Below are 27,542 nucleotides of genomic sequence, written 5' to 3' on the forward strand. Positions count from 1 at the left end.
AATTGACAATTTAATAAGCAATTCAGGCTTGGACTATGAAAATACGTTTAGCAATTTAGAATTCAATATTAAAATGTAAAATTCATTATGAACATTTTAAAAATGTCTCCCGGGCTTTGGCATGGGGGGTTGGGGATGGCACGGTGGGGTGGGATTCTGGCTTGGCTTGGGGGGGGGAGGGGTCTTTTTGCTTGTGTATGGGGGGCTAGCTCAGGGCCCTGCATCGGTGGGAGGGTCCACCTGCGCTGGATGGGCTGCTTCCTTCTCTGGCCTGGGACGTGGTGGGGCAACCCTCTTGCTGCACGTGGTTGCTCTGGGTGACACTTACCATGGCCACGGGATCTGGGGGCTGGTTGGCCCCGTTCTGGGGGGGGGGGCTGTCTTTGAGAGTCAAGGGGTCCACTATTGGTATGGGACGTTGGAGGATTGGAGGGGTTGGGGTCTCCTCTGAGGCAATCGGTAGCTGCCCTGACTGGTCAGGCTTCCTTGGTTCCGTCGGTGCCTGACCAGAGCTCTTGGGGGCGGGGCCCTGGACCATGTTTACAATGCTCTTTGGGGACCCCCACTTCTCTTGGGTGTCATCCTTCTGGTCTGCCTTGCTCTCTTCTGGACCTCCCGCGGGGTGGGTGGCTGCCTGGAACATGGGGCGGGTCGCGAAGACTGTGAAGACTGATTGCTTTGAAGTATAAATGTGGGAGCGGCTACAGATTAAGCCATTTTGGGAAAACATCTTCATCATCAGAAATTTAAAACACCAAAAACATGATTGGGTCCTGTCTAAGTACACTTTACATGTGGCTGTATGCTCCTTAAAATGTAAGTGGCAGATCAAGGTTAAATATGGGTAATCATGTCTAAGACAGTTTCTCTTCCCATAAGGGCTACTATCAGCTCTTATTACGGATCAGTTATGTTTCCCTTTGGCACAATAATTCTTAACCTTGCACCTTTGCAGGGCTCTACATGATTAAAGGACACATACCTGCTGCTCTGTAATTCTTTGATATTCAGTCAGGATTGAAGCCACAGATGAAGCAGAGGTACTGAGTAGAGGTACTGCATGCACATAAAATAAAAAAATGCAATTTCCCAACAATAACTGAATGTCAGCATTACTGATGCATATGGCACTGACATTTACAGGTTGCTAAACACGAACACTGAACTCTGCACAGGTGGAGCAAAGTCAGCACACAATGAGGGCATTCATATGGCTTTGTAGACCTTACACTATGTACATGTTCTTGTTGGTCACGCCTGTGGTTACTGTACATAAATTCTTCTGTCGTTTTTAAGGTCATGGGTCTTATTTTCTGGTAATTTGTTTTGCCTGTAATATTTTCCCTTTTTTCATTTATTAAACAGGTGTTGTGTTCCACTACCGGGCACCGCATGACCGCTATGCATTGACCTTCGCTGATGCCAAGAGGGTGTGCTTGGAGAACTCAGCAAACATTGCAACACCTGGGCAACTGCAGGCTACCTTTGCAGATGGCTATGAAAACTGCGATGCAGGCTGGCTGTCTGATCAGACTGTAAGGTGAGGTTCTCTACGCTGGGTTTGTTCCTGCTGGAGTGACTCTCCTATCGTCAGGCCACTCGCTGAGCCAGTGAAGTTCTTTACATGTTTTAGATTAGCAAAGTCATATTTAATTGTAAAAGTCATACTTTCAAATTAGATGTTTTTAAAAGTTTGCAAACTATTTCAGTGGGGCAGTTGTAAAGACTATGAGAGCTTTTTTTTTCTTTTATAAAAGGTGAAAAAAATAATTTAAACCCAATTCCATGAACAGCATTACATAGTTCAACATAATTTATTGTTTGCTGTGATCTAAACATGCATCACCTTAGCTGTTTGTCAGGTTCTTGCAGCTTCCTCCTTTGATTTGTTCGTTTTCAAGCTAACAGTTTTTTTCTTTGGGTGACTATCAAATTAGACCAGACTAAGGAAAACCATTACCAGCGAGGAAAATGACCATTCAATGGAAGGGAACAAACAGAAATCAGCTCTTGTCTAATTAACCACCAAAGAGAAACAATCAAGACGCACCCAGACAGTTCGAGATTCTGTTGCTTTTACAAAAACAGAGGCTTGAGTGTGTTTAGTACATTTGATTGTGCGTGTTGCCTTTACTTCATAATCTGTTGGGCTGTTGGGCTGCGCTGCTGTTGGACTCAATGTTCTGATGGAACATTTACTCCAGAGGAAGACACCTCTGGACTTGTTTTAGCCCAATATCTAAAAGAACACGTATTTTCAGGTTTTTAGTGCAGGTGCATGCTTCTAATGAAATATCAGTTTGTTTAGACAAATTATTAAAGGTAACAAGAAAGCATTAGTTCAATTACTTCCTAATTATTGTTATTTTTTTCTGTGAAGTATATTGAACCTTTTTTTTCCATGAATATGTTTGTTCATATTTATATTTAATTGTATTGGGATTTCTGCAGGAAATATATATAAAAGAGGTTTATTATAAAATTATTTATGAGCACAGATCTTTGACAGGAGAGCTGAGTCTGCCTCTTAATGCTTTGTCATCTCCATTCTGGACACATTTCTCTTGTTTTTACTGACTTTTCTTTTTGGCTTTCTTGGCTTTTTTTGTAGGTACCCAATCCAGGCGCCACGACCTGGTTGCTATGGTGATCGTGAGGACTCACCTGGTGTCCGTAATTATGGCAATAGGTCTCCTGATGAGCTGTTTGATGTCTATTGCTTTGCCAAGCAGCTTCAAGGTAAAGAATAAAGACATTGACTATGTTCTAAAGATTCAAGATTCAAGATTTAAGATTCCTCTGTTAGTTAAGGAAAAATAGAAAAGTGTGTAAATTCTATAGCATTACATATGTGAGTAAGCCAGGTAATGTTAATGTAACATTCTTGCCCTTCCTAAAGGATAATACTTTCAACATAAACTTACTGCAGTGCATATGTAGAGTTTTATACTCACTATTTTTTGTAAAATTATGGAAAAATATTCTTTAACAGTCCTAATGAAAATTTTAAACAAGCCTTAGATTGCAAAAGAACTTCTCTAACTTATTTCATTCCAGTAAATATTAACCTAATCTTTAAATGAATCATCTTTTGAATCTGGAATTTCGTTTCCTCTCATTTTTGCCCTGGAAACACCTATTCCATCATGACTTATTTAAGCCTCTTTCTGTATTTGTTTGGACCTGGACCCTTCCCCTCTTTTCTCTTCTCACTTCTCCTTAGACAAACATTTTTCCCTTCACGTCTCTTTTCCAATAAGGTCTCAATATTGCTTGAACAAGTCAATATGAACAGCCTTTTTCTGCAGCCGCTTCTAAGCTTCTGACCCTCTCCTTCTGAGAACTTACCTTTTTTCTACTACAAAAGAAAAGTTTTGAGCTTATTGCTTTGCTGCTTCCAAATTATTTTCTATATTTCTTAGACCTCTTTGGTCAAAAAAATGTGTTTTCCTCGCACGGCCCCTCGGGGACAAAGACTGGGACAATAACAGTCTTTGTCCCCTTACCGCGAAGGGGGGTCTAAGGGCAGGGATGCCAGTATAGCTTAGTCAGTTTGTTAGTTCATTTTAGTATTTTTCTATTGAACTCTTTGTATTCGTGATCCTTTTGATTTCATGTTTTACTTCGAAGCCCATCGAGACGACTGTTGTTGTGATTTTGGGCTATACAAATAAAATTGAATTGAATTGAATTGAATTGAATTGAATTGAATAAATATATGTAACTGACTGTAAAACCAAACAAACTATCAAAGTTGTTCTCAAAAAGCTTGGAAGTGTTAAGTTCTGGCTGTTATGGAGGATTATGTTAATTTAACTGTAACAAAGTCACACCTTTCTTCCCCTCTCTGTATCTGTGTCCCAGGTGAAGTGTTCCACTCCACAGTTCCAGAGAAGCTAAGCCTTGCCACCGCCTCCACCCACTGCCATTCCCTCGGAGCCCAGCTGGCCACTGTCGGACAGCTCTATCTGGCTTGGCAAGCTGGCCTTGATCAGTGTGATCCTGGCTGGTTGGCAGATGGCAGTGTCCGTTATCCCATCAATGTTCCCAGAAAGAACTGCGGAGGGGACGAGCCTGGTGTGCGGACAGTGTACAACAACCCTAACCGCACTGGCTTCCCAGACACCGCTGCACTCTTTGACGCCTACTGCTATCAAGGTACTGGCAGTACAGAAGTTGATACGGCATCATTTTTGTAATTCTCATTACAAAAAGAGTGGCTTCTAAGGCCTTCCTTTTATCTAGATTTTAAAATGGTAATGATAAAATTCCATTGGAAGAGAACTAATAAGTCTTGGGTTCCAGTTATTGTTAGGCAAAGACAGGGTAGACCCTGGACAGGTAGCTAGTCCATTGCAGGGCCACACAATCACACACTCACATTCCCACAATCTAGATTCACCAATTAAGCCAATTAAACGTGTGTTTGGACTGTAGGAGGAAGCTGGAGTGCCCACTCCATTCCTGTTTAGGATTGTGGAGTTGCTGGAGCCAACCTAGCAGCTCAAAGAAAGGACAACTTGCCTGTCCATTCCAGGGAAACACAGAGACAAACAACCACACACTCTCACATCCTCACCTAAGAGACAATTTAGAGACACCAAACATGTTTTTAGACTGTGGAGAAAGCCAAAGTGCCTGGAGAAAACCAATCCATGGATGGGAAAACATGCAAATTCCACACATAAAGGACTTAGCTAGGATGCTAGGATTCGAATCAGGGTCTTCTTGCTGAGAATCACAATGCTAACCACTACACCACCGTGCACCTGTGAGAGACCGATTGTAAAAAATAATCCAGGGAATCATAGTGTGTGCTTTTAAATAATGTATTTACATAATGGTTCAGAAAATAAATATTTATTACTTACAAACAAAAACAGATTCTGTCCCTCACAGACCTGTTTGTTGTTCCTCTATCCTCCACTTATCTGTATTAGTGTCACCTGTTTGATCTGGTTATCTGTGTAAAAGACACCTGTTGATGCCTGTAAACAGTCAGACTGCTACCTCTCCATTATGACCAAGACCAAAGAGCTGTCAAAGGACACCAGGGACAGGAGTGCAGAGCTAAACAAGACTGGAATGAACCATTCTACAATAAGCAGCAGCTAGGAGAGAAGAGATCGAACGCTGGAGCAATTATTAGAAAATTAAAGAAATACTAGATCACTGACAATCTCCCTCACCTGGAGCTTCATGAAAGATCTCACCTAGTGGAACACAGGATCTTGAGAAGGGTAAAGAAACAGAGGAAGATTGGAAGAATGTCATATGATCAGACAAGACCAAAATGGAATCCAAACACACCACTTTCCGTCTTTTGGGGGGGGGGGATGCTGACCTGTATCTCGAAAACACCTTACCTTCTGTGAAGCATGGGGTGGAAGTATCAAATTGGGATGCTTTTCTGCAAAGGGGACAGGAAAACTGATTTGTATGAAGGAAAGGATGAATGGAATCATCTATGGTGGGATTAAAAAAAAACTCCTCTCATCAATGAGAACATTACAGTAGAAACATGTCTGGATCTTCCAGCATGACAATAATCCCACACACGTGGCCTGAGCGACATAAATACATTTCAAGGTTTTGCAGTTGTGTTGCCAGTCTCTGGACTTCAGTCAGAGAATCTGTGGATGGAGTTGAAAGTCTGTGTTACCTAGAAACAGTCCCAAAAACAATCTGTGGACTTTTAGTTGTCAAATTATTTGCTGAGTTTAGTAAACTCACTGTTTGCTTTTGTTTAGGCCTAAGTCTAACACATCACACCTCTTTAGAAGATCTGCATGTGAGAATGGACCAGAATAGCCGCTACAGTGTGTTCAAGCCTGCTGAAGCCCTACAGGAGACATTTGACTTTTGCCATGGAAGCCAGGGTTACCATGCAAAGAATTAAGACCAACCTTTTGTGATTTCCTGAATTTGTTGTTTCCATTCTGTCTCTCACAGTTGAAGTGTTTCTATGATGAACATTACAGATCAAACTCAGCATTTTAAATAGGTTTTTGACAGATACTTTACCGCCCCACTGTATGTTCATGAAAGTGGATGTTAATACAGCTGTGTGGTGAATTTCCAGATAAAAACAGTTCAGTTAAGATTGTGTTTGTTGTGTTTTGCAGCCCATCAGCCAGCAGGGATCCAGGCTGCAGAGCTACAAACTTTGTACCAAACTACCAGACCAGCAGCAGAGACCCAGTCTTTGGTGACTGAAACGCAGGGGACACCCCCCTGGATTTCTTCTTGGACTGGCCCAGTTGATACAAAAAGAGCAGCGATCACCAACTCAGCTGAGACATCGGAAGAGAACCTTATCATTGAATTAAAGCCTTTTGAAGATTGGCATCAAACCAGCCAACCCAAAGAGGATGAGTTTGATGACTCAAAGAGTAACAACAACACTTTGAGTTCCTCTGAACTTGAAAGCAAGGAAAGTTCTGAAGGTCCAGTGTACGAGGCGATGGGCAGCAGGTCTTACAGGACGGATTCTGCTCCGTTATCCAGCATGATTTCTCCCAGTCCCCAACCTCAGACAACTAATAACATTCTTGTTGAATTTGTGAAAACTCTTATGAGGCCTTTTAAGTACTGGACAAGAAGCAAAGATGATGAACCTAAACAGCCTGATGAAAAAGAAGAACAGAAGGAGGCATGGACAGAATCATTCAGTACAAGCACAAATATTCAAAAACCAGCTGGTAACAAGGGCAACTTAGACAATGCTATCATAGAGCACAGGAGTGGCACCTTTTCACTTAGAGGTCCTTCAAGTGAAGTGGGGACCACAGAGGAGGGTCTGTCTGAGCAGGAAAAGGAGCTGCAGCCACTGATAAAACTGGTGCCTGCTCTCCAAAAAACAGAGCAAAGTGGCACCATCACTCATCCGGGCGCCACCAGCGTGACCAACAACCCTCAGTCCACTCAAGGTCAGCTCCCATTTCCTCTCTGTCTTTTTTTAAAACCTAATCCTTACCAGAAGATTGTTTTACATTTTTTCCTCACCTCAGTTTTAAGATAAACTGAAACCAAATTCTGACTTAACAGGATGGGTGCTGTTTCAAATGGTAAATTAATATTTTTCTGTGAAAACATAATCTTTTTATGTCATCTTTGGAGTACAGCTGCCTCTGTGCTCCTCTTTTCCCTCAAGCATGCTGTGATATATACTCCCCCGCAGGGCGATATAAGTGTGTCTCAAAATTTAATTAAACTGTAATTACACACAAACAAAGGAGCGTGTCATACACCAGATAGAAATGCAAAACGTTGCAGTGGAAGCCATGGTGCCTGCTTTGTCAAATGCGTCTTTGTTTATAGAGTAGGCTGCCACAGAAACAGCTGGAAACTCTTTGAATCTGTTTAAATACAATCAGTTCTTTTTCAAATGTGTTTTTTGTTTAGAACAAAGGACACATTCATGTATGACTTTAGCTTATTCTTTGGAGTTAAAGAAATAAAACGATTAAAATAATTTGTGTAAAAGAAATTAAATAAATCTTATGAGCAAAAATGAGAAATTATATTTTAAAAAAAATTAAATAGAAGGTGGAATTCTGAAATGTATATCTTGGAAAAATAAATGCTAGGGTGTGTTCCCTGCAAGAATCACGAGAACTGGTAGGTGGTGGTTTATTTCATCTGTTCCTAAAAGCTCTGTTAAAAAATTCTGAACTCTGATTTTTAATAAAAACATAGCACACTAAGGAAAAGCACATATATCACAATATTCACATAAGCAATGAATGTCAAGCTGTAATTGAGCATAGAAAAGTGAACAAACACTATAAATAAACCAGACCAAATCTCTTTATTTATTTGTTTTCTCCTTTATTAACTCCCACACATACAGCAACATACACATCCTTGGTAAGAGCTAAAAAGGAAAGCGACAGGACAAAGTCTTCCACAGACAGCTAGAAGAATGACTCAATAAAAGGGAGCCTTTCTTACCCAGCAATTGCTGTCTTTATTAATATAAATACTGGCTGCCATGCAACCCGGACTACCATGGTAACTTGATGTCAGGGCATCACTGAAAATCCAGGTTTTAGTCTGCATCTATTATTTACAGCCTTTTCCAATTAACACAGAGATTAAGCTGCTCCACTGTTCTCTGTAATTTCCATCAATGCCCATTTGGGCTTGGCCGTCAGAAGGTGGGCGGTAACAATCACAGCTGAGGGCATGGAATGAATGACCCTAAAAAGAAAGTAAAGGGGCAGAGAGGGAAGATGTGAGATGAAGCTGCTGTGTTGAAAATGTTTCCAAATGACATTTCTTCCTAATCTGGGGTGAAGGATCAGTGTTTGACTCGCCTTGCATCTCAGGGGTCTTTTTCCACTGGTGTTTCCCAGTTGCCTCTTTTAAGATAAACTTCACAGAATGTTTTTTCCAAAATTGTGAGAATCTAAACACTAAGGCAAAATTTTTTGGGAATATTTTGCAAAAAAAGTTAGCAAAATTGATATTTATGCCCACAGCAAAGCAAAGTAATGTGAAAATGCTGTTAAGTAAACATCTCCCAAGCTCTGGTTGTTTCTTTAAAACTTTGGTTTCAATAGGCTCTAGATCAGGGGTGATCATTACGTCGATCGCAATCGACCGGTTGATCTTCAAGGACATGAGGCAAAGATAAATAACAAAAAAATTGTACTTCTAAAAAACATGTCAGCAAATCAAAATCCTCATGAGAAGTACGGGACTTGATTGACATGCAGAACAGCCAAACATCCTCAGATACATACGTCACTGTTTAAATACGCTGAGCACAAATTCTGTCATCAGACAGTTACTTTCTGCTCCACGGCACGTCAAGTCCCCAGCAGAAGACCACTCCGGCCCACTGAAGTGTTTATTGAGGCCCAGGTCGCACCCCCGTGCCTGTGCGGTTCTGGCTCGATGGAGCCATCTCACGGACGGAGCCACCAGTGCTTTAGAAATGCCATGCTCCCCCCATTGCATGTTTACAGCAGAGCATGAAATGCGACAGTCGCTGCTTTCTGATTTAGAAAGAAAACGCCTCATCTGTTATTGCAAAAGTATCTCCTCACATAGTTTTTTGTACTCTTACTGTGTAGTTTTTGGTCTGAGGTCTGAGGTCCTTCCAGGTATCTGTTGTAGCCACTCCTCCAGCTTGGGGGTTACTGCCCCGAGTGCTCCAATTACCACAGGCACCACTGTCACCTTCACTTTCCATGCCTTCTCCAGTTCTTCTCTGAGTCCCTGGTATTTCTCCAGTTTCTCATGTTCCTTCATCCTGAGCTTCCCATCGCTTGGCACTGCCACATCCACCACAACGGCTTTCCTCTGTTCTTTATCCACCACTACAATGTCTGGTTGGTTCGCCATTACCATCCTATCAGTCTGGATCTGGAAGTCCCACAGGATCTTTGCCCTCTCATTTTCTACTACCTTTGGAGGTGTTTCCCATTTTGACCTTGGGGTTTCCAGTTCATATTCTGCACACATGTTCTTGTATATTATTCCAGCTACTAGATTGTGATGCTCCATGTATGCTTTCTCTCCCAGCATCTTACACCCTGCAGTTATGTGCTGGATTGTTTCAGGCGCCTCTTTGCACAGCCTACACCTTGGGTCTTGTCTGGTGTGGTAGATCTGAGCCTCTATCGCTCTGGTGCTCAGGGCTTGTTCCTGAGCTGCCAGGATGAGCGCTTCAGTGCTGTCCTGTAGGCCAGCCCTTTCTAGCCCTTGGTAGGGCTTCTTGATATCAGCCACTTCAGTTATGGTCCGGTGGTACATCCCATGCAGGGGTTTGTCCTCCCATGAGGATCTGTCCTCCAGCACTGTATCCTCTGCTCTCCATTGCCTGAGACATTCACTGAGCACACTGTCAGTTGGGGCCTTGAGCTTGATGTACTCATGCATCTTGGATGTTTCATCCTGGATAGTGGCTTCTACACTCACTAGTCCTCGGCCTCCTTCCTTGCGGCTAGCATACAGTCTCAGTGTGCTGGATTTGGGATGGAACCCTCCATGCATGGTGAGGAGCTTTCGTGTCTTAACATCCGTGGTCTGTATCTCTTGCTTTGGCCATCTTATTATTCCTGCAGGGTATCTGATAACTGGCAATGCGTAGCTGTTTATTGCCCGGATCTTGTTCTTGCCATTGAGCTGGCTTCTCAGGACTTGCCTTACTCGTTGGAGGTATTTAGCTGTTGCAGCTTTCCTTGTTGCCTGCTCCAGGTTGCAATTTGCCTGTGGAATTCCAAGGTACTTTCAGCTGTCCTCAATGTCTGCCATTGTTCCTTCTGGGAGTGAGACCCCTCCTGTGTGGACTACCTTGCCTCTCTTGTCACCATCCGTTGCATTTCTCAAGCCCGAATGACATCCCAATGTCAGTACTGTAGATCCTGGTGGTGTGGATAAGGGAGTCAATGTCACGTTCACTCTTAGCATATAGCTTTATGTCATCCATGTACAGGAGGTGACTGATGTTGGCCCCATTTCTGAGTAGGTATCCATAGCCAGTCTTGTTGATTATTTGGCTGAGGGGGTTCAGACCTATGCAGAACAGCAGTGGGGACAGAACATCACCTTGGTATATCCCACATTTGATGGACACTTGTGCAAGTGGCTTCCCATTGGCTTTAAGGGTAGTTTTCCACAGCTTCATTGAGTTTCCTATGAATGCTCTTAGGCTACGTTCACACCTCAGGGCTTAATGCTCAATTCCGATTTTTTGAAAAAATGCGTGTTTTTTTTGGAAGGCCGTTCAAATTTCCAATTAAATGGGAAGTTTTGTGATCTCCTGCGTGACTGTGAAATGACCCAGAAGTGACCCGCATGCGAAGAATAGTACTCAACGGGGAACAACGTCACTCGTTGTTTGCAGAAGTAGCTAACGTTAACAATGGATGTCAACAACAGCGTTGTCAACAGCTGAGCTCTTTTTGCATTAGTAAATTCTTTTTCACAAAGGAGCCAGCACAATGACAATCTTACCATTGTAAGAAGGCATTGGAGCCAGGATCGTCAGTACCCACTGTTGTGGAACGGGGATGTGTGTGTGCTGGGGCCGTGCGCGTGTGTGTAAGAGAGAGGAAAGAGCGCGTGCAGTGCCGGGAGGGAGTGAGAGGGGGCAGCGGAAGTGTGCTGGGGACGCGCATTCATGTTGTGTGTTACAGAGGAAGTAGAACAATAATAAAAGAAGGTTTCTCCAGGAAGAACTGCTATTGACTCTTTATTAACCCGCTCCGGAGAATCTGAGGGTCTGATCAGGAAAGTAAACCCCGAAGGAGGATCCGTCTTCGGCCCTGGAAAAGGTCTCCCCAGCGCTTCTGACCACGCTCAGAAAGGAAAAAAAGTAATCGCGGGAAAGGTTCAACACCAAGCTTGGCCATTTACCTGGAAATGTTTTCAAAAACCGCCCGGTTGCGATCAGAGCCCTCGAGTTTGGCCCGAGTAGAGCTGTTACCCCAAAAATGAATCAAATCGGTGACCTCGCTTCCCTTCCACTGACTGGTCTCAGCAACATCGTCCACCATGGTTGATATTTATATTCTCGTTCCCGTCTACTTCAACGCAGAATGATGACGTTTGTAGCCTATCAATGACGCACGGGTCGGAAACATGTGGCCTGGCCGTTCAGACGGAGGTCGCATTTGAAAAGATCAGATAGGTATCGGATTCAGGACCATATACCCAAGTGGCCTGGGTCGCATTTGAAAAGATCGGATTTGTGTCTTTCAGACTGTCATGACAAGATCAGATACAGGTCACAAAGGGGCAAAAAAATTGAATTGGGTCGTTTCAGCCTGCAGTGTGAACATAGCCTTAGAGTCCTGTTGATGTTGTACAGCTCCAAGCATTCAGTGATCCACGTGTGTGGCATTGAGTGACAGGCTTTCTTGTAATCAATCCAGGCTGTGCACAGGTTGGTGTGTCGTGACCTGCAGTCTTGAGCGACTGTTCTGTCAACCAGGAGTTGGTGTTTGGCTGCTCTGGAGTCTCTACCAATGCCCTTCTGTGTCTTGCTCATGTATTGATCCATGTGCCTATTTATTTTGGTTGCAGTGATGCCAGACATAAGCTTCCATGTTGTGGAGAGACAGGTTATTGGCCAGTAGTTGAATGGGACCGCACCCTTTTAGGGATCCTTCTGGATCAGGATCGTTCGCCCTTCCGTTAGCCATTCGGGGTGAGTCCCATCTCTTAGCAGCTGGTTCATTTGTGCTGCCAGGCACTCATGGAGTGCGGTGAGCTTCTTCAGCCAGTAGGCATGTATCTTGTCAGGGCCCGGTGCTGTCCAGTTCTTCATACATGAGAATCTTTCTTGGAGGTCTGCCACTGAGATGTTTACTGGATTCAGTTCAGGGAAGTTCCTTTGTTGGGCATTGCTGTTATGTGCCGTCTCTTTCTCCCATATACTTTTCCAGTACTGTTTTGTTTGGTGGGTCTGAACTGCTGTTTTGACCTTGCCACTGAGCGTACACTTTTGCAGGCTGAGTTGCGAACAGCCTGTTCATCCGTGTGGCTTTATTATCTCTTGTGTACCTCTTTAGGCGGCTGCTCAAGGCTAGGAGCCTTTGTTTGGCAGTTTCCAGTGCTTCAGGTATGGGCATCTGGCTGTATCTCTTAGGTACTTGCATTCTCATTGTACCTCCTTTAGCCTCTGTCAGCTAACTCACATTCCTCCTAGTTGCCTTGATTTTGGCCTCTAACCGTTGCTTCCATGGTGGGTATTGTGTTCCATGGTTGCTCTTTTAGCCAAGCAATGCATACAGACAGAGAGACAGAGAGACAGAGAGACAGACAGACAGACAAAGGTAGATCATTGTCGTCTCAAAAGTAGCTCACATTCCAAAAAAGTGTGATCACCACTGCTCTACATAAATGAATGGCTAGAAGTTCTATGGTTTTCAGTTAAAAAAAAATAGTACCAGTACCAGCTCATGTATTCTTCAGTCTGCTCAGTTTCTGTAATAGAAGTCATATCTTTTCATGAGATTAGGTGTCCCTCTTCTTGTCTTCTCATTGTAAGCGTTTGATGGTGTGTCAGGCTGACTTCTGACTGTATCCTCCTATAAATGAGGTGAACACAGTAGAATCACATGTAAACAGGCCATTAATGATTGAATGGAGTTTATTATAGATATATTATTCCAGGTTTCTGCTTTTAGATGTGGCTAGTATCCCCAAAAAATTGAAGTTTGATTTAGATCATGTCGTGAGGACTAAGGTCAAATTGTCTCATTTATTGCATTGGTCATTGCAAAGATGATCAGCCAGATGAATGTATTTAATTTTTCCCCATTTTGATTAATGTTCAGAGTAAAGGGAGGTAATTAGCTGTTTTGATTATTAATAAGACCCTACAGACTACAAGCCTATTATGGAAATGAACCGGACTCATAAACTTCATTAAGGCATAAGGCAACCGAGCACCTTCTGAATAATTTACACACAGTTTAATGTTTTATGCATGGACATCTTTGTGTATATTCTTCCTCATGTGGCAAATCTTAATATTTTATTGCTGTACTTTTCATACATGTTATCCAAGCTGTGGAGAGCCAAACTGAGCCGAGTAATGAGGAATAGTTAGCCAACCTTCTCAGTGACTCAGTTTTGCCCCTAAAAGTCTCTGACACCAGCCTCGACACACAAATGCAGAAAAAATGAACGCTGATAGCCTTAGCGTAGCTGAGTTTGTTAAGTTTATGTACTATTTTACAAAAACTGACAAAGATGTAGGTTGTTTTTGAATCAGCAATTTGCTGGTTGTATAAAAGCTTTATATTTTTGGCATGTGCCTGCTTTCGCTGCAAAATACTGGAACCGAGGGTGGTTTTGTTCAACTGTTCTGTTTCAATAAATTCCTGCATTTTGCTAGTTAATTATCACTGCTGTGCTTGGTCATGTATCCAACTGAAGGCCTACCGCTTTTTTGCACATAAGGTTGCAACCTGAATCTCTCTTGTCTGTGTGTAAGAAAATAAATTCAAGCTATTTTAGGTCAGATAAGAAATCACTGAAATTGCTAGTGCACATTTTTTTCTTTGTAAGACATGCAGGAAGAAAAACATAAACCAATTAGAATGTGATATTTTGATTCAGAAGTATCCTTTACATCTCTGAAAATATGCAGTAAAGTTAATGTTATAGTTGTTTTCCATTGTAACAGGTTGATAGTTTTCTTGTTTCTAAATTTGTATTGTCAAAAAGTAGCCATAAATATGTAGTTATAGGGCCTTCATCGTATCCCAATGAGAAAGTAAAGCAAGTACTAAAAACTGTTCTTTGTCTGATTTTTCTGAGATTTTTCTCTTGATTTTTCAAATATCCAATGTTTGTCATTTGAACTTTTGGAACTATAAGTTTGAATCTTTCTTAGCACTTTTAAATGACAAAATATGTCAACAAGTAAAGGTCTGCATTGGGGCAAGACAAATTCAACTGACATCTAGAAATTCAAAACCATCATAATATAATTTTCCCTCAAAAAGCATGTTATAATCTAATTTTACCTTTTTCTCTCTGTTTTCCATAGATTTTGCATCAGCTCTGATTGACAGTTTTTCATCCAATCAACTTCACAATATATCAAGTCTTCTGGGCCGCAGAGAAGGATTTGATTTACCTACTGTTCCCAGCAGTCACGTTCAGTGGGTCACTAAGTCCATAGATGACTCCAAACAAGACTCTCCTAGAAATGTGGCCCATGTGGTCCAAGAATCTTCCTGGCAGCCATTGGAAGCAAAAGCAGGATCCCTTGAGGTAATGACCATGGCCAACCCCCTACAACAAGACAACCTAGAAAATTATTCAGGTGAGGGCAAAGAGCAGGACAGCGAAGGCACTGATTTATCAGAAGTCAGGAGTAGAGCTGTGTCAGAAGAAGACAAAGGTGTGGATGGAAGCGGAGAAGGAAACAACTCATCTGAAGGTTTTGAAATTACAGTCAAACACCAGAAAAACTATTATACCAAACCGGGTGCAGTAACAGACTCTGTATTTAATCTGGCTGATGCTGTGACTGGGAGTGAGCACACCTCTCTGTCCCAGTGGCAGCTTGTTGAGCACCCCACCAAAGCCCCCCAGAGCTCCACAAATCCAGACCCAGCAGAGGAGGCCAGAGGGGAGATCCTGTATGTCCACCAGCTTGTTCAAAACCTGTCTTCTGCCTTGTCACATAGAGATGATCAGTCCCATTCGGAGGCCCCTCCAGCGCCTGGAAAACACAGCAAAGATGAGATAACGGCTATCTCAGAAGAAGATTTGGGGAAGATGCAAACAAATTCTGAGGCAACCACAGTGGAACTTTCAACCATGCAAACACACAGAACAGACATAAATGTCACAACAACCAACGCACAAAACACACAAATGAGCCTTTCCTTCAAAGAGCCATCCTTCTCAGGTCTCCAGGGGGAGGAGGAGAAAACTACAACCAACTCTGAATTTCAAAGTTACACTGCTGTGACTTTGTTACCTACTAAAGATGGGGATCTATATTTGACCACCACTCCAACTAAGAGTGGCACCATCCCAATGGAGTCCAAAGTAGACACACCTGTGGGAATGATTACTTCAAAAAGCCCAACATTGAAGGAGCTCACAACCTTGGAGGCGGAGGCCAACAAAGACCCAAACAACCCCTTTGGCATTCTTGTTCCAAGCTGGGCATTCAGCCTCATCCCATCAGGTACGGTAATCCCATGGTGCTCCTTCTAATGAATTTAATTGGTCATCATAAAAAACAGCCATTATTTCTTAGTGAGAGCAGAATGGTATAACTACATGCAGAAACATTGGTGCAAAATGTCCACCAGTTTGTTGCTTCATGTCCTATATTTAAAACACACACAGCTCTCTTTTGTCCATCTTTATTGTATGTTTACTCTCTGCCTCCTTCTCATCATGCATTCCTTATCCATTCTTTTGTCCATTGTTCTTCATATCTTGATGTTCTATCATGTTCACTTTTTACTCACTGGCTTTTTGTTAAAGACACAACTCCAGACGCCAACACCAGACACCGTACTCATGTACGACCAACAAAGTCCAATACAAGTCATTGATGGGGCAGAGATAATGCTATTAGGTTAACGGGGCAGAGACAGAGATTTTAATCCCCTACAAATCAATGTAGAGACAAACTGTGAGGCAAGACTTGTAATTGACTTCAGCCTCTTCTCCTTCCTCCCTTCTTTGTTTGCTTGTGTTGACTCTGCCCTTTCTGTGGTGTTGAGGTCAACTTTCATCTCTTCAATGCACCGAATGGTGACAGGATTGTTTGTGCTTTTTGTTTCACCATTCTCACATTGATTTCTTTCAGCAGTTAATGGACCTGCTACTGTGGCAGAGCAACACAGAGTAAATGAACATTGTGTATTTAAACTACTCACCTCTTTCCTACTTGAACTTGCAATAGCGCAACTCCTAAACGTTTAGCTAATGTGGTTGTCAAGAAGAACAGTCACACTCCAGCATTAATAGAGGTGCATGATGGGATTGGTGAGGCACAGTACAGTCAATCTCACATTTAAAGAAGTTGGCCGTGTGCATTTTTTTCATAAGAAGATCTTCAGATGTTTTTGTTACCAAGGCAGAATGTTGCTTTGTCTTGTTTGGACACTGTTGAAGCCAGTCAGTGTTAATGGCTGTTTGAAGACCCTAATCCAGGAGACTAGAGCCAGCCTAAAGTCAGAACACCAGAAGCCCAGAAAGACAGAACCAGAAAAACTAAAAAATGTAAAACATGTAGCATAATGGGTGAAAATCAAAAGTGACAGTCAAGTTTGGGAAGTCCTACATAAACCCCGGACGGCACATGAACTGAGGAAAATTACTCAGAAGTCTAAGGCAGCTGTGATGAAGCTATGTTGTGAGTAACTCAGGGAGCAGGCCGAAGAAGCCAAAATAAAATAGCTATTCACTCACATAGACAAATAATGTGATAAATACTGTCAAAGCCCTTCATTTATTTATTTTTTTCAAGGCTTTTAGAGGCCTGAAAAAAATTATAAATTTAACTTATTCATGCAAATTGGAAGGGAAAAACTCTAAAACACTTTTGTTAGTAAAGTTTTTTATTCCATTCTTATTCATCATTAGAATATAATAAGCCTCATTCTGGCATTGGCTGCATTAAAGACAGCAAGTCAGAGCAAAAACAGGACATTTTGTCTTAATCAAGTTGGTGTTTAAATGCGCTGACTTTCTGCCCCTTTGCTGAGTGACTGCGAGGCTCCTTCCTCAGTGTGACCTTTTGTAGTTGTCACTTTTTACAACAGGGGAAATTACAGTGAGGGTTTTCTCTCTGTTACATCAGGGAGATGCAGGGAAAGGGCAGAATGAAGGGACAGTACTGGCAGGAAAAAACAGGGCCATAGCAGGGAAGAGGAAGAGGGGCACACTCTGGATCTGTGGTCGGTAGAAAGACCGAGGCATTTTTAATCAAAGGCTCAGATGCTGTACTGACACAGTTCTGTGGATTCATCTGCAGTTTTCTTTTTCCACTCCTTCTATTTCAGTTTCCTTTTGTTTGTTAACAGAGCAGTTCCAGACCCTTCCAGGTCCTATTTAGGCATTTCTGCTGTGATAAGACTGATATAATACCCGTTTTCCAATTCTCTCTCATGCTTCCCTAAAGCTAAAGCAGCACAGATTTTTAGACAAATACTCAAAAGTAACTAAATAATTGGAAGCAGCACCATCAGATCAGTTTTCATTCAGGAGAACATGTCATAATCCCTTGAAAAAACAAATTTTAATGGAGCTTGTTATTCAGTTATTTTGTTAAACAATTGCTTTGTTTTTTTTCTACTCTGAGTTTTCAATTTCATTTGACGTCATTAAAGTCAGTACCAAGGGACCTTCCAACAATTCAGTAGCAGCATCTATGTTTTGGATGTATTATATCCAGCACTGAGGTGATCAAGCATCCTGGAGCGTACAGTGTGAGCTGTCTATCCGGTCCTTACCATGCCAGCGTAATTCTCTGACAAACTGAGAGCAGGGTGCCTGAGTTATAGTCATATTGACTAAAGCCTTGTCCCGGACTCAAGATGGATCAGACCTCTGGCAACATCAATAACATGGCAGCCAGCCCGCATCCAAATTAGAGGTTTAAATTTGGAGGAGAAAATCCAGTGAGTTGAAGTGTGTATGTGACAGGGCCAGGCTGGGGTGGCATATTATCAGTCTGGGTGCTTGGATGGATGTTCAGTTTGTCTAGCTAGCTGCTGGAGTCCTTGGAAGGGCTGTCTAGAGCAGAGACAGAAAGAGCACTTTGTAGAAGGCTATTGATTTTCTAGCTGCTGTAGCTCCCTTTTTTCTCTTGCTAGCCTCCCCTCTTTTTGAGTCTATCAGACATGTGCTTTTTGTCTTCCTTTCTTTCAATTGTCTTGAATGTGTCTTTTATTGTTTTTGTTAGTGTTTTCAAAGCCTCTTAATCCCACCAGTCAACTGCTGTGTCCCTGCATCAGCTCTGTATACAATTGTTTCCCTGAACAAATATCAACACATATGGTATAATCCGCCATCCTCCAATTTGATTCCTGCAGCTAAGCTTCTCTTTTGGTGTCTTTCTATGGTTAAAATGGACTGTTTTCATAGCAACCCTTAATTTCGATCCAATCTTGTGAAGCGATTAATTACGAGCTGTGAGTGCAACATAGAGTGGCGATCCTTCAGTCAGAGCACAGCTATCAACTCTCGCGCTTCTCTGGTCAAGAGGGAGCACACCAGTGACACTTTTACGAAGGATAGAGGCTTGGTTTTTGGGGTTAAAACAGATTGCACTGCATAAGGAACCCCACGTGTTGTTCGGGTTCGGGTTGAACTTAAAACCGAAACTGCCATTCTCTGTCCCGGTTTGTGAGCGGGAGGTGGGCTTGGTGTGCCACCTTTGGCAGTTGTTCAAGATGACTGAGCGACCGGAGGAGTTGCGGCGGAGGTGTCGCTAACAGGCGGGTTGATTTGCAGACTTGGCTGCGACATGGCTTTGGTCGCAGAGGTTAGAGGATTGAGCTGGCGATTATGCTCCAGGAATAAAGTAGCAAACCCTGCCAAGTTCATTGTTGCTATAGGAACTCCTGCTGCTGGTTCCATGTTTGACAAGGTATTGTGTGACTAGAACAGGCAGACTGGTTTCAATTGCAGCAGGTTTATTAGCTCAGCTAACAGTCCACAAAGTTAAATCAGGGTCATGCGGGCAGGGGTCAATCATAAGCATGGGAGCAGAGAAGAGGAAGGAGTAGTCAGCATCCAGGCGGGATTCGGGGCAGGCGGCAGGCAAACAGAGTCAGAGACTAAACAGGGTCAGGAATCAGAGGATCAGGTCTAGATATAATGCTCGGAGATCCAGGCAGATTGGCACAAACAATACTTAACACTGAGTGAGGCTCAGTGCAGAGCTTTGGCATGAATGATTGCAAATGAGAGTCAAGTTTGCAGCATTCAGAAACTGTGCGCTGGGGTTGCTGGGAGATGAAGTGCATGGGACAGGTGGAGAATGGTGTGTCTGTGCCAACTGTCTCTGGGAAAGGTTGAAGATGTGTATCTATTTGGACTTTTGATAATTGAATTTATAGCAAATGAGGATTTCTGATTTATCTGGCAATTTCAGCACAGCAAACAGCTAGAGGTGAGCTGTTGGAACTTTGTAGAGAAACACTGGGCAGCTGACACATCTGGCACTCTACTGAGCAGAGTGTTTGTGATCCTAGAAAGAAATGGATGCAAACGTAGATGACTTTCTTTCCTCCTGTGTGTTTCTTTGTTCATCCTCCAACTGTCCTAAATGAAATTCAAGAAAGTATTAAAAAAAAAAGTTTAGTTTCCAAAACTAAAGGGGTTTATCCAAATATACACCTGATGTGTTAACAGCTTCATAACTCTCTATTGTAACAGTAACATCTGTCCAACAGTAGAGGCCCTAAGCTCTGATCTGTTTGCTCAGCTGCTGGAGAGGACGAGTAAATAAAAACAAGAGTGTGTGTGCTTGATATATGTGACAAAACTGCAATCCCTCTGAGAGTCTGTGCTGTGGAGTCTAACAGTGGAGGTCCAGAGATGTTCTGGGGGTGCTAGTTTCCTTCACTTTGTGATCAGTATCATCAATGCTGATGATTACAAAAGAATGTTTGGGTACAGCATAGTAACCAGAGTCAGACGGGTGCATCTCCACCAAAGGTCATGTCACCTCACAGAAATGGTTGCAGAGTTCTGAAATGAGTCCAGACATGAAACCCTCAGAACAGATGTGGAGATATCTCAAACAGCAGTTTGGAACACACTTCCCTGAAATCTGAGTGACCTAAAGCAGTTTGCAAAAGAAGAGTGTTCTTTTCATTTATTTCATGCTCCTTCACTGAGATAGTTTACTATTGTCTGTCAGTCAGATACAATAAATCGATAAAGCTCAGGTCACTGCTCAGGAAGAGGTTCCTTTTGATTTCTGGGTTGAGTTTTTTTAGAGTAATTTGAAGAACAACTTCACCTCTGTGTTAAGCTTTCTGAAAAAGAGTGACGCAGACAGAGAGTCTGTCAAAAACACTGCCAGAGATAATACAGCCTGACTCTGTGGAGTCTGTGTGTGCAGAGCAGCAGGGAAATGTGAGAAGGCATCACAATAATACATTCAGGCCTTATCTGAAAACATTTCAGAATTTCCCTACTTTGGCTGACACAAGCTTTCACTTTAGTATCTGCATGCCGTCAGTCCTGTAAAAGGTCAAAGCAAGTAGACTTGCAGAGTCAGACCTTTCAGGTGTTTCTTCTAAAACAATAACCATATGTTATAGACTTTTGTTTGGTAAAATTAGGAATGGCAATGTACTTGGCCCTTTGTCTATTTTTTCATATTTGCTGTCAGACTTTTGAAATGGATGACATGGAGACAACCCAGTACTGAAATGTGTGATGGTATATTAACAGAGTGTTGTTGCTTTAGAGGAGTGAACATGGGCCTCCAGCTGAGCCCTGTTGTCTCACTGGGGCTGAAGGCTGAGCAGTGGCTTCAGCGTTCAGCTCCTGGCATCAGTCAGAACCAATCAGTCTGCCCACAGCGGGTCAAAGAACTGGGAGTCTCCTGATGTAAAGCAGATGAGACACAAACCAGTGTGGAGAAAAATCCCAGAGGTGAACATAAGACAAAATTCAGGTTGAGTAATGCAGACAATGAAGAAACTCTTGTTATTGTATTTCCCATCATCGCTTTGTGTACACTCTCTCACTAGCTTACAGCCCCTCACAACGTCAAGCTAACATTAGTGGTGCAACAAAAATGGTGAGAAATATTGGAGCTATCCAGTTTAGATCCAGATTCCAGCTCAGACACGGAAAACAAAGACGTTCATGGATCTATTTGTCTGACAGTGGATGATCAGAATGGAGCGGAGCAGGAAGCTTGTGGCCATCCCATTTCAGTGATTTTTTTTGTCTACCAAAAACACAGTTTTCTTTAGAGTGAGTCTTTAAAGACTGAATTAAAAAACAAAGTATATTAACGTTTTTGTCACACATCACCACTCAATTACAAGAACATGTAAATGGACCAACATGTGATCACTGACATTTGATGAGTTCTTAGGTTCATTAGCAACACATGGACACAAGGGACATTCCAGCAATGACCAGCATGATAAAATATCCAGCCATCAATCTCCTTCCGCTCATCCAGGTCTGAGTTTCGGGGGCAGCAGTCTAAGCAAAGTTGCCCAAACTTACCTCTGCCCAGCCACTTCCTCCAGCTTAATTGAGTGTTTAGCAGCCCCCCAATCTAAAGCATGACCAAATAGGGGGTGATCTTTACAAGCCATTTATAAATTGCTTGTGGACAGTTACTGCCCCTTGGAAAGGGCAGAATCTGAGTGCAAACATTTTGAAGTTTGTTAAAATTTATTTACTTTGAAATGTTCAAGGTACTGAGGCCCAATCTGTAAAGGTCAGTATGTGTGTCTCTTCTTTCACATTATTGTTGTGATGTGTTGAAGAGTTGTTATATGTTTGTGGCTTTGATTAGTGTCATAAAGGTCATTGTTCATATTCTGTACTTTGTGGTTCTTTGTGGCAAAACATAGCCCACAGTTTAGGATGCTGCAAAACACTCAAACTGTCAATGAAGGTTCTCGTTCATCCAGGTGGTGTAGTCTGGAGGTTGAGCAATATCAGCTGGACTTAAAAAAATGTATTTCCAGTTTGACATGGGAACTGTTAATATATTTATTATTCCCATATTGCAAAGAATACAATGAAACGGTGTTTTCGACCAGAGAATTTACATTTATGAGTATGAAATTTGGCAAAAATGAGCAAGAGATTTAAAAGTAAACCAGAGTTCTTTTGTATATTTTTTTATATTAGACATCTTTGATTCAAAAAATTAAACAAAACAAAAATCAATTTTATCATTAATGAAATCACACATCTTCTGTCAAAATACTTTACCTTTAGGACAATACCAGAAGAGATGGATGACTGTTTCAGGGAATTGCAGCAAAAACTACTGAGTGTATCAATGTTTAGTCTAAGGTTACGTTCACACTGCAGGGCCTAATGCTCGGTTCCAATTTTTTGAAAAAATTATATTTCTTTGCAAGGCCGTTCAAATTTCCAATCAAATGGGAATTTTTGTGATCTCCTGTGTGACCGTGAAATGATCAGAAGTGACCCGCATGCGCACAATAGTACTCAACGGGGAACAACGTCACAGTTGTTTGCAGAAGTAGCTAATGTTAACAATGGATGTCAACAGCAGTGTTGTCAAAGCGGAGCTCTTTTTGCTTTATCAAATTAATTTTCACAAAGGAACCAGCACAATTACAATCTTCTCATTTTCAGAACGCATTGGAGCCAGGATCGTCTGTACCCACTGTTGTGGAATAGGGATGTGTATGTGCTGGGGCCGCCAGCGTGTGTGTAAGAGAGAGGAGAGAGCGCGTGCAGCGAGGTAGAGAATGAGGGGGCAGTGTGGGCACATCATGTTGTGTGTTATGACGGAAGGAGAACGATAAAAAAAGAAAGTGTCCCCCAGAATAAATACTATTGACTCTTATTAACCCGCTCTGGAGAATCTGAGGGTCTGAACGGGGAAGTGAACCCCGAAGGAGGATCCGCCTTGGGCCCTGGAGAAGGTCTCCCCCGGGCTTCTGACCATGGTCGGAAAGGAAAAAAGTAATTGCGGGAAAGGTTCAACACCACGCTCTGCCATTTCGCTGGAATTTGTTTTTCAAAAACCGCCCGGTTGCTATAAGAGCCCTGGAGTTTGGCCTGAATAGAGCTGTCACCCCAAATATGAATCCAATCGGTGACCTCGCTTCCCTTCCACTGACTGGTCTCCGCAGCATTGTCCACCATGGTTGTGGTTTATGTTCTCGTTCCCGTCTACTTCAATGCAGAATGATGACGTTTGTAGCTTAACAATGACGTACGGGTCGGATTCATGTGGCATGGCCTTTCAGACGGAGGTCGCATTTCAAAAGATCAGATAGGTATCGGATTCAGGACCACATACTCAAGTGGCCTGGGTCACATTTGAAAAGATCGGATCTGTGTCGTTCAGACCGTCATATAAAGATCCGATACAGGTCGCATAGGGGCAAAAAAATCGGAATTGGGTCGTTTCAGCCTGCAGTGTGAAAGTAGCCTAAATCTATTGGTCACGCTTTAGATTGGGGGGGCTGCAAAACACTCAATAAAGTGTTAATAAGAACACTGTTAATATATTTATTAATCCCATACAAGCAATTTATAAATAGCTTGTGAAAAGGATTAACAAATGCTAATAAATGTCTTTATGAGCAGCTTGATACCACATTACTCCTGCTTGTAAATGTCTTATAAGTAGTTTATTAAGGAATATTTTAACGTATTTATAAACAGCTTATTTAAACTTGTAAGTCAGTTTTGAGACATTTACAAATGCTAATTAATGTACTTATAAGCAATTTACTAAAACATTACTAGTGCTTGTTAATATTTTATAAATAGTTTATTAAGGACTCTTTTTATAAAGTGTTACCCGGCCTCAAATGGTTTAAAAGTGGACAGAAAATGTGGGCCCTAAATGGGTTTATTCCCAGTTTCTCTGGTGGCCCCACCTGTGTTTTCCCACATTGGCTTAAGTAGGCACTCAGTGATTTGGCTTGCTATGCCAGCCAGCCATCCAGTGGGCAGCATAGAGAACCCTGCCGGCAACAGGCGGCCGGCTAACAGGTGGGGCCATCACGGAAACTGCAGACAAACCCATTCATGACCCACATTTTTTGCCCACTTTTAAACCATATGGGGCTCACTTTGCCTCGCTGGCTGGATTTCCTGCTCACATTGCTCACCTCCGTAAACCAATCCATCTGAAGTCATCTAAGACTGCAATGAGGTCAGCATCTCTCTGTTATTGAGACAAGTCTTATCTATTTTTCAGCAGGAGCAGGAATTGTATCTTCTCCCCGTGTTTGCTGTGACAGGAATTGTAGCTCATACAGTGACAGAGCTGTTTGTTCTGCTTGGCACTGTCTCATGAATTCTCAACTTTATCTTATCAAAAGAGAGGGTGAATTTGATTGCTCCGTGAACTTTGGGGAGTAATCTCTAAAGTCAATTGTTTTTTTTTCGTGTTTTTTTTTCTTGCAACTAGTTGCCACTCTCATCTCACCGTAAGGCTGGATCCTTTCTGTATGGACTTTGCATGTTTTCCCTGTGCATGCATGTTTCTCCAGTCACCCCTGCTTCCTTTCCTTTCCATTGAAAAATCTGCATCAGTAGTCCATGGATGTCTCTTAATTGGCCTGCATTGGATTGGCAAACAGCCAGGCAAAACCCTGCCTTCCCCCAACAGTGGCTGGGATAGGTTCAAGAATCCTAGTAGCCCTAAAAGGATGAAACAGGTTTGGAAAATAAATGGGTGGATGTTGTCAGAGTGTGCATGAAGACCTACTACAGTTTGCCCCTATTGTGTCAAATGAATGATTCACAGTTTGTTGTTTTTAGAACTTTTTATGATGGTTACGTTTTTAAAAACATCCATAGTTAACCTGAATAATGACTGGATCATTTTCTCCAAAAACCAAATCTTTCCTCAGATGTTGAAATGACTGGGTCTACAATCTGATACACACCTGCCAGCAGACTGGTTAAAACACCATTGGCATTTTTAACTGACATTCCTCCCTAAACCTCATTTATTTAGCATCTTAATATGTCAGATTAGTACTAACAAATATGGACCGCAGGGAGCAAGCAGTCACTGAGTCCTCCTGTCAGTGGAGGGCGTCTGAGGGTGCTGCAGTCAGAGAGGCAGACAGTGTCAGTTTGCAGAGTACAGACCTGGAACAGTGAATGAAAACTATCTGGCAGCCAAAGAAGAACACAGGTTGTCTTAAATAGCAGGGCACACAGGTGACATGCAACTACCTAATGCAGTGTTGCCAGATAGAGTCACAGTTCCAGCCTAAAAGTCATCTAAAAAACCGCTAGACCCCACAAATAAAATGAATGCCCAAGAAGTTAATCAGTAATCAATTAGCTGTAACTAGTATTAATTAATCATTCATCATTTATTACTTCACATTTTGATTGAAAGTCCAACTCTGAGATTTTAAGACACCTGCCTCCCCTGACCGCATGTCCCTGGTGAGCACGTGTCGGAATAGCATTAAAATCCAGGCCCCTGGAAATTCCCGCACTACATAGCCTTTTAGGGGTTAAGGAGTAGTGAACAAATTCAGACACAGCCAGGGTTTCATCCAATCTCCATTTTCTAAAACCATTGAAACCCTTTCAGGCTGACTGGGCTGCTGGATCCAAGCTACTGTTGGGCAAAGGCGAGGTACACCCTGAACAGGTCGCCATTCATTGCAGAACCACACATCATATTCACCTAAGGGACGATTTAGAGTCACCAAAATCACCAATAGAGCATGTTTTTGGATACTGGGAGGAAACTGGAGTACCCGGGAAAAAAACACACATGAACAAGGAAAACATAAAAACTCCACACAGAAATGTCCCAACCGGGATTTAAACCATGGGCTTTCTTACTGTGAGATGAGAATGCCAACCACTGCACCATAGTACAGGCCCACATGGTTCTAATTTATGAATAAATCATAGAGTAGGATTTATTAAGATCCCAAATTAAAAGCAGATATGTATGCAGTACAAGGGGGAAAAACTGGACTCTTGCTTTGTGGTCCAAACTTCTCTTTCAGGTATAAAAAATGAGTTTCACTTTTTTAAAAGTAAATGATGAAAACATAGAACTTTTTGTCAATAGACTACATTATTTAGATGCATCTGTCTGCCCAAAGAAATTATGATTTAGGTTCTGTCCCAATTCCTTCACTACTCACTCTAGTTCGCCATTTTCTAGTGCTGTCCGAATCTAAATTCCAATGGAATCTAAATTCCAAAATCCAGTGCCCTAGAAATTTCCCAGAAGTCTCGGCAAAAATCCAGTGTGCATCGATGCTCACTAGATTGGCAAATATAGACCACAATGCATTGCAAAGAAAAGTATTTAAATGTATTTTTTAATAAAATATCAATGTTTTCATCTTCAGAACACATAAATGATCGTCTCAAAATGCTCATATTAATCAAGATTTTTACTTTGTGAAATCGATTACGTCATAATTGCCGTTTAAAATATAAAAAAGTAGTGAGCATCATGTCCAAGTTGCTTTTAAAATCCAGGGCACTACATAGTACAACGCTATTAAAGTTTTTCAGTAGTTATGTGTTAGGGAGGGAATTCAGACATTGCCTTACTTTTGTTTATCTCATTGCTTCTGAAAGGCAATTTCCTTCAGTTAGCTAAAAAAGGGACATAAGTAAAAATAAAACATGAAATATTATATAATTACGTAACATTTAATGTCCCGTGTTCCTCTGCTAGGACTACTCCTAAAGATGCATCTTTTATTTCCTCCTAACGTCTGTCATGAAGTGACATCATGAATATTTCACCCTGCACACTCACTGAGCTTTGGCAGCCACAGTAAAGACCATGCTTCAAAGTTTAGCTCTGTGCACTTCACTACGTCTTTGTAAAGGCCTGGAGCACTGCAGCTCTCGCTAAGCCCAGGATATGGCTTATCATAGAAGGAGAAGACTTGAACATCTCAGCAAAGCAATTACAAGGTTCAATGGGTCCAAGCACAGCCTCGCTGTAGATGATAACCAAGTGTTTATATGTAAACCCAAGGTGTGTGTCACACGTTTGCTAATGCAGCGATCTGCGTTTCTGTCAGCACAACCTTTTCATCAGGCTTCCAGCTGAATTAGCATTTGACTCCAGCTCATAGAGCATGACATTTTCCTTTACTTACCCTCATATTTACATTTCATTCTGATTCTTGGACGTGTGATCAAGTCGGTATTAAGAGTAGCTCTTCAATGAACATTCATGAGAGGCTTAGAAACAGTTCAGGATGACTTCATTTGACGTACTGTCACACAGCACATCGTATTTTCTTAATGCTTTGCTGAGGGTGGAATAGACATGGCTTAGCATCCCATCAAATATCATGCCGACAATATCAACTTATATAAGTTTAAATGTATGTCAAACTGCA

General features: G+C 42.1%; 1 protein-coding gene across 1 annotated transcript in view; it reads left to right on the forward strand.

The window, feature by feature from the left end:
- Positions 1–27,542, forward strand: part of ncanb (neurocan b) — a 151,941-nt gene that overhangs the window by 52,701 nt on the left and 71,698 nt on the right. Inside the window, exons 5-9 of the mRNA XM_078945501.1 lie at positions 1,366–1,540; positions 2,612–2,739; positions 3,865–4,158; positions 6,126–6,929; positions 14,513–15,667. Coding sequence (XP_078801627.1) covers positions 1,366–1,540; positions 2,612–2,739; positions 3,865–4,158; positions 6,126–6,929; positions 14,513–15,667 — 2,556 coding nt within the window. The remainder of the gene's footprint in view (positions 1–1,365; positions 1,541–2,611; positions 2,740–3,864; positions 4,159–6,125; positions 6,930–14,512; positions 15,668–27,542) is intronic.

This window comes from Oryzias latipes, chromosome 4, assembly GCF_053564925.1.
Source record: "Oryzias latipes strain Hd-rR chromosome 4, Olatipes_Hd-rR_3.1".
In the NCBI taxonomy this organism is placed as follows: Eukaryota; Metazoa; Chordata; class Actinopteri; order Beloniformes; family Adrianichthyidae; genus Oryzias; species Oryzias latipes.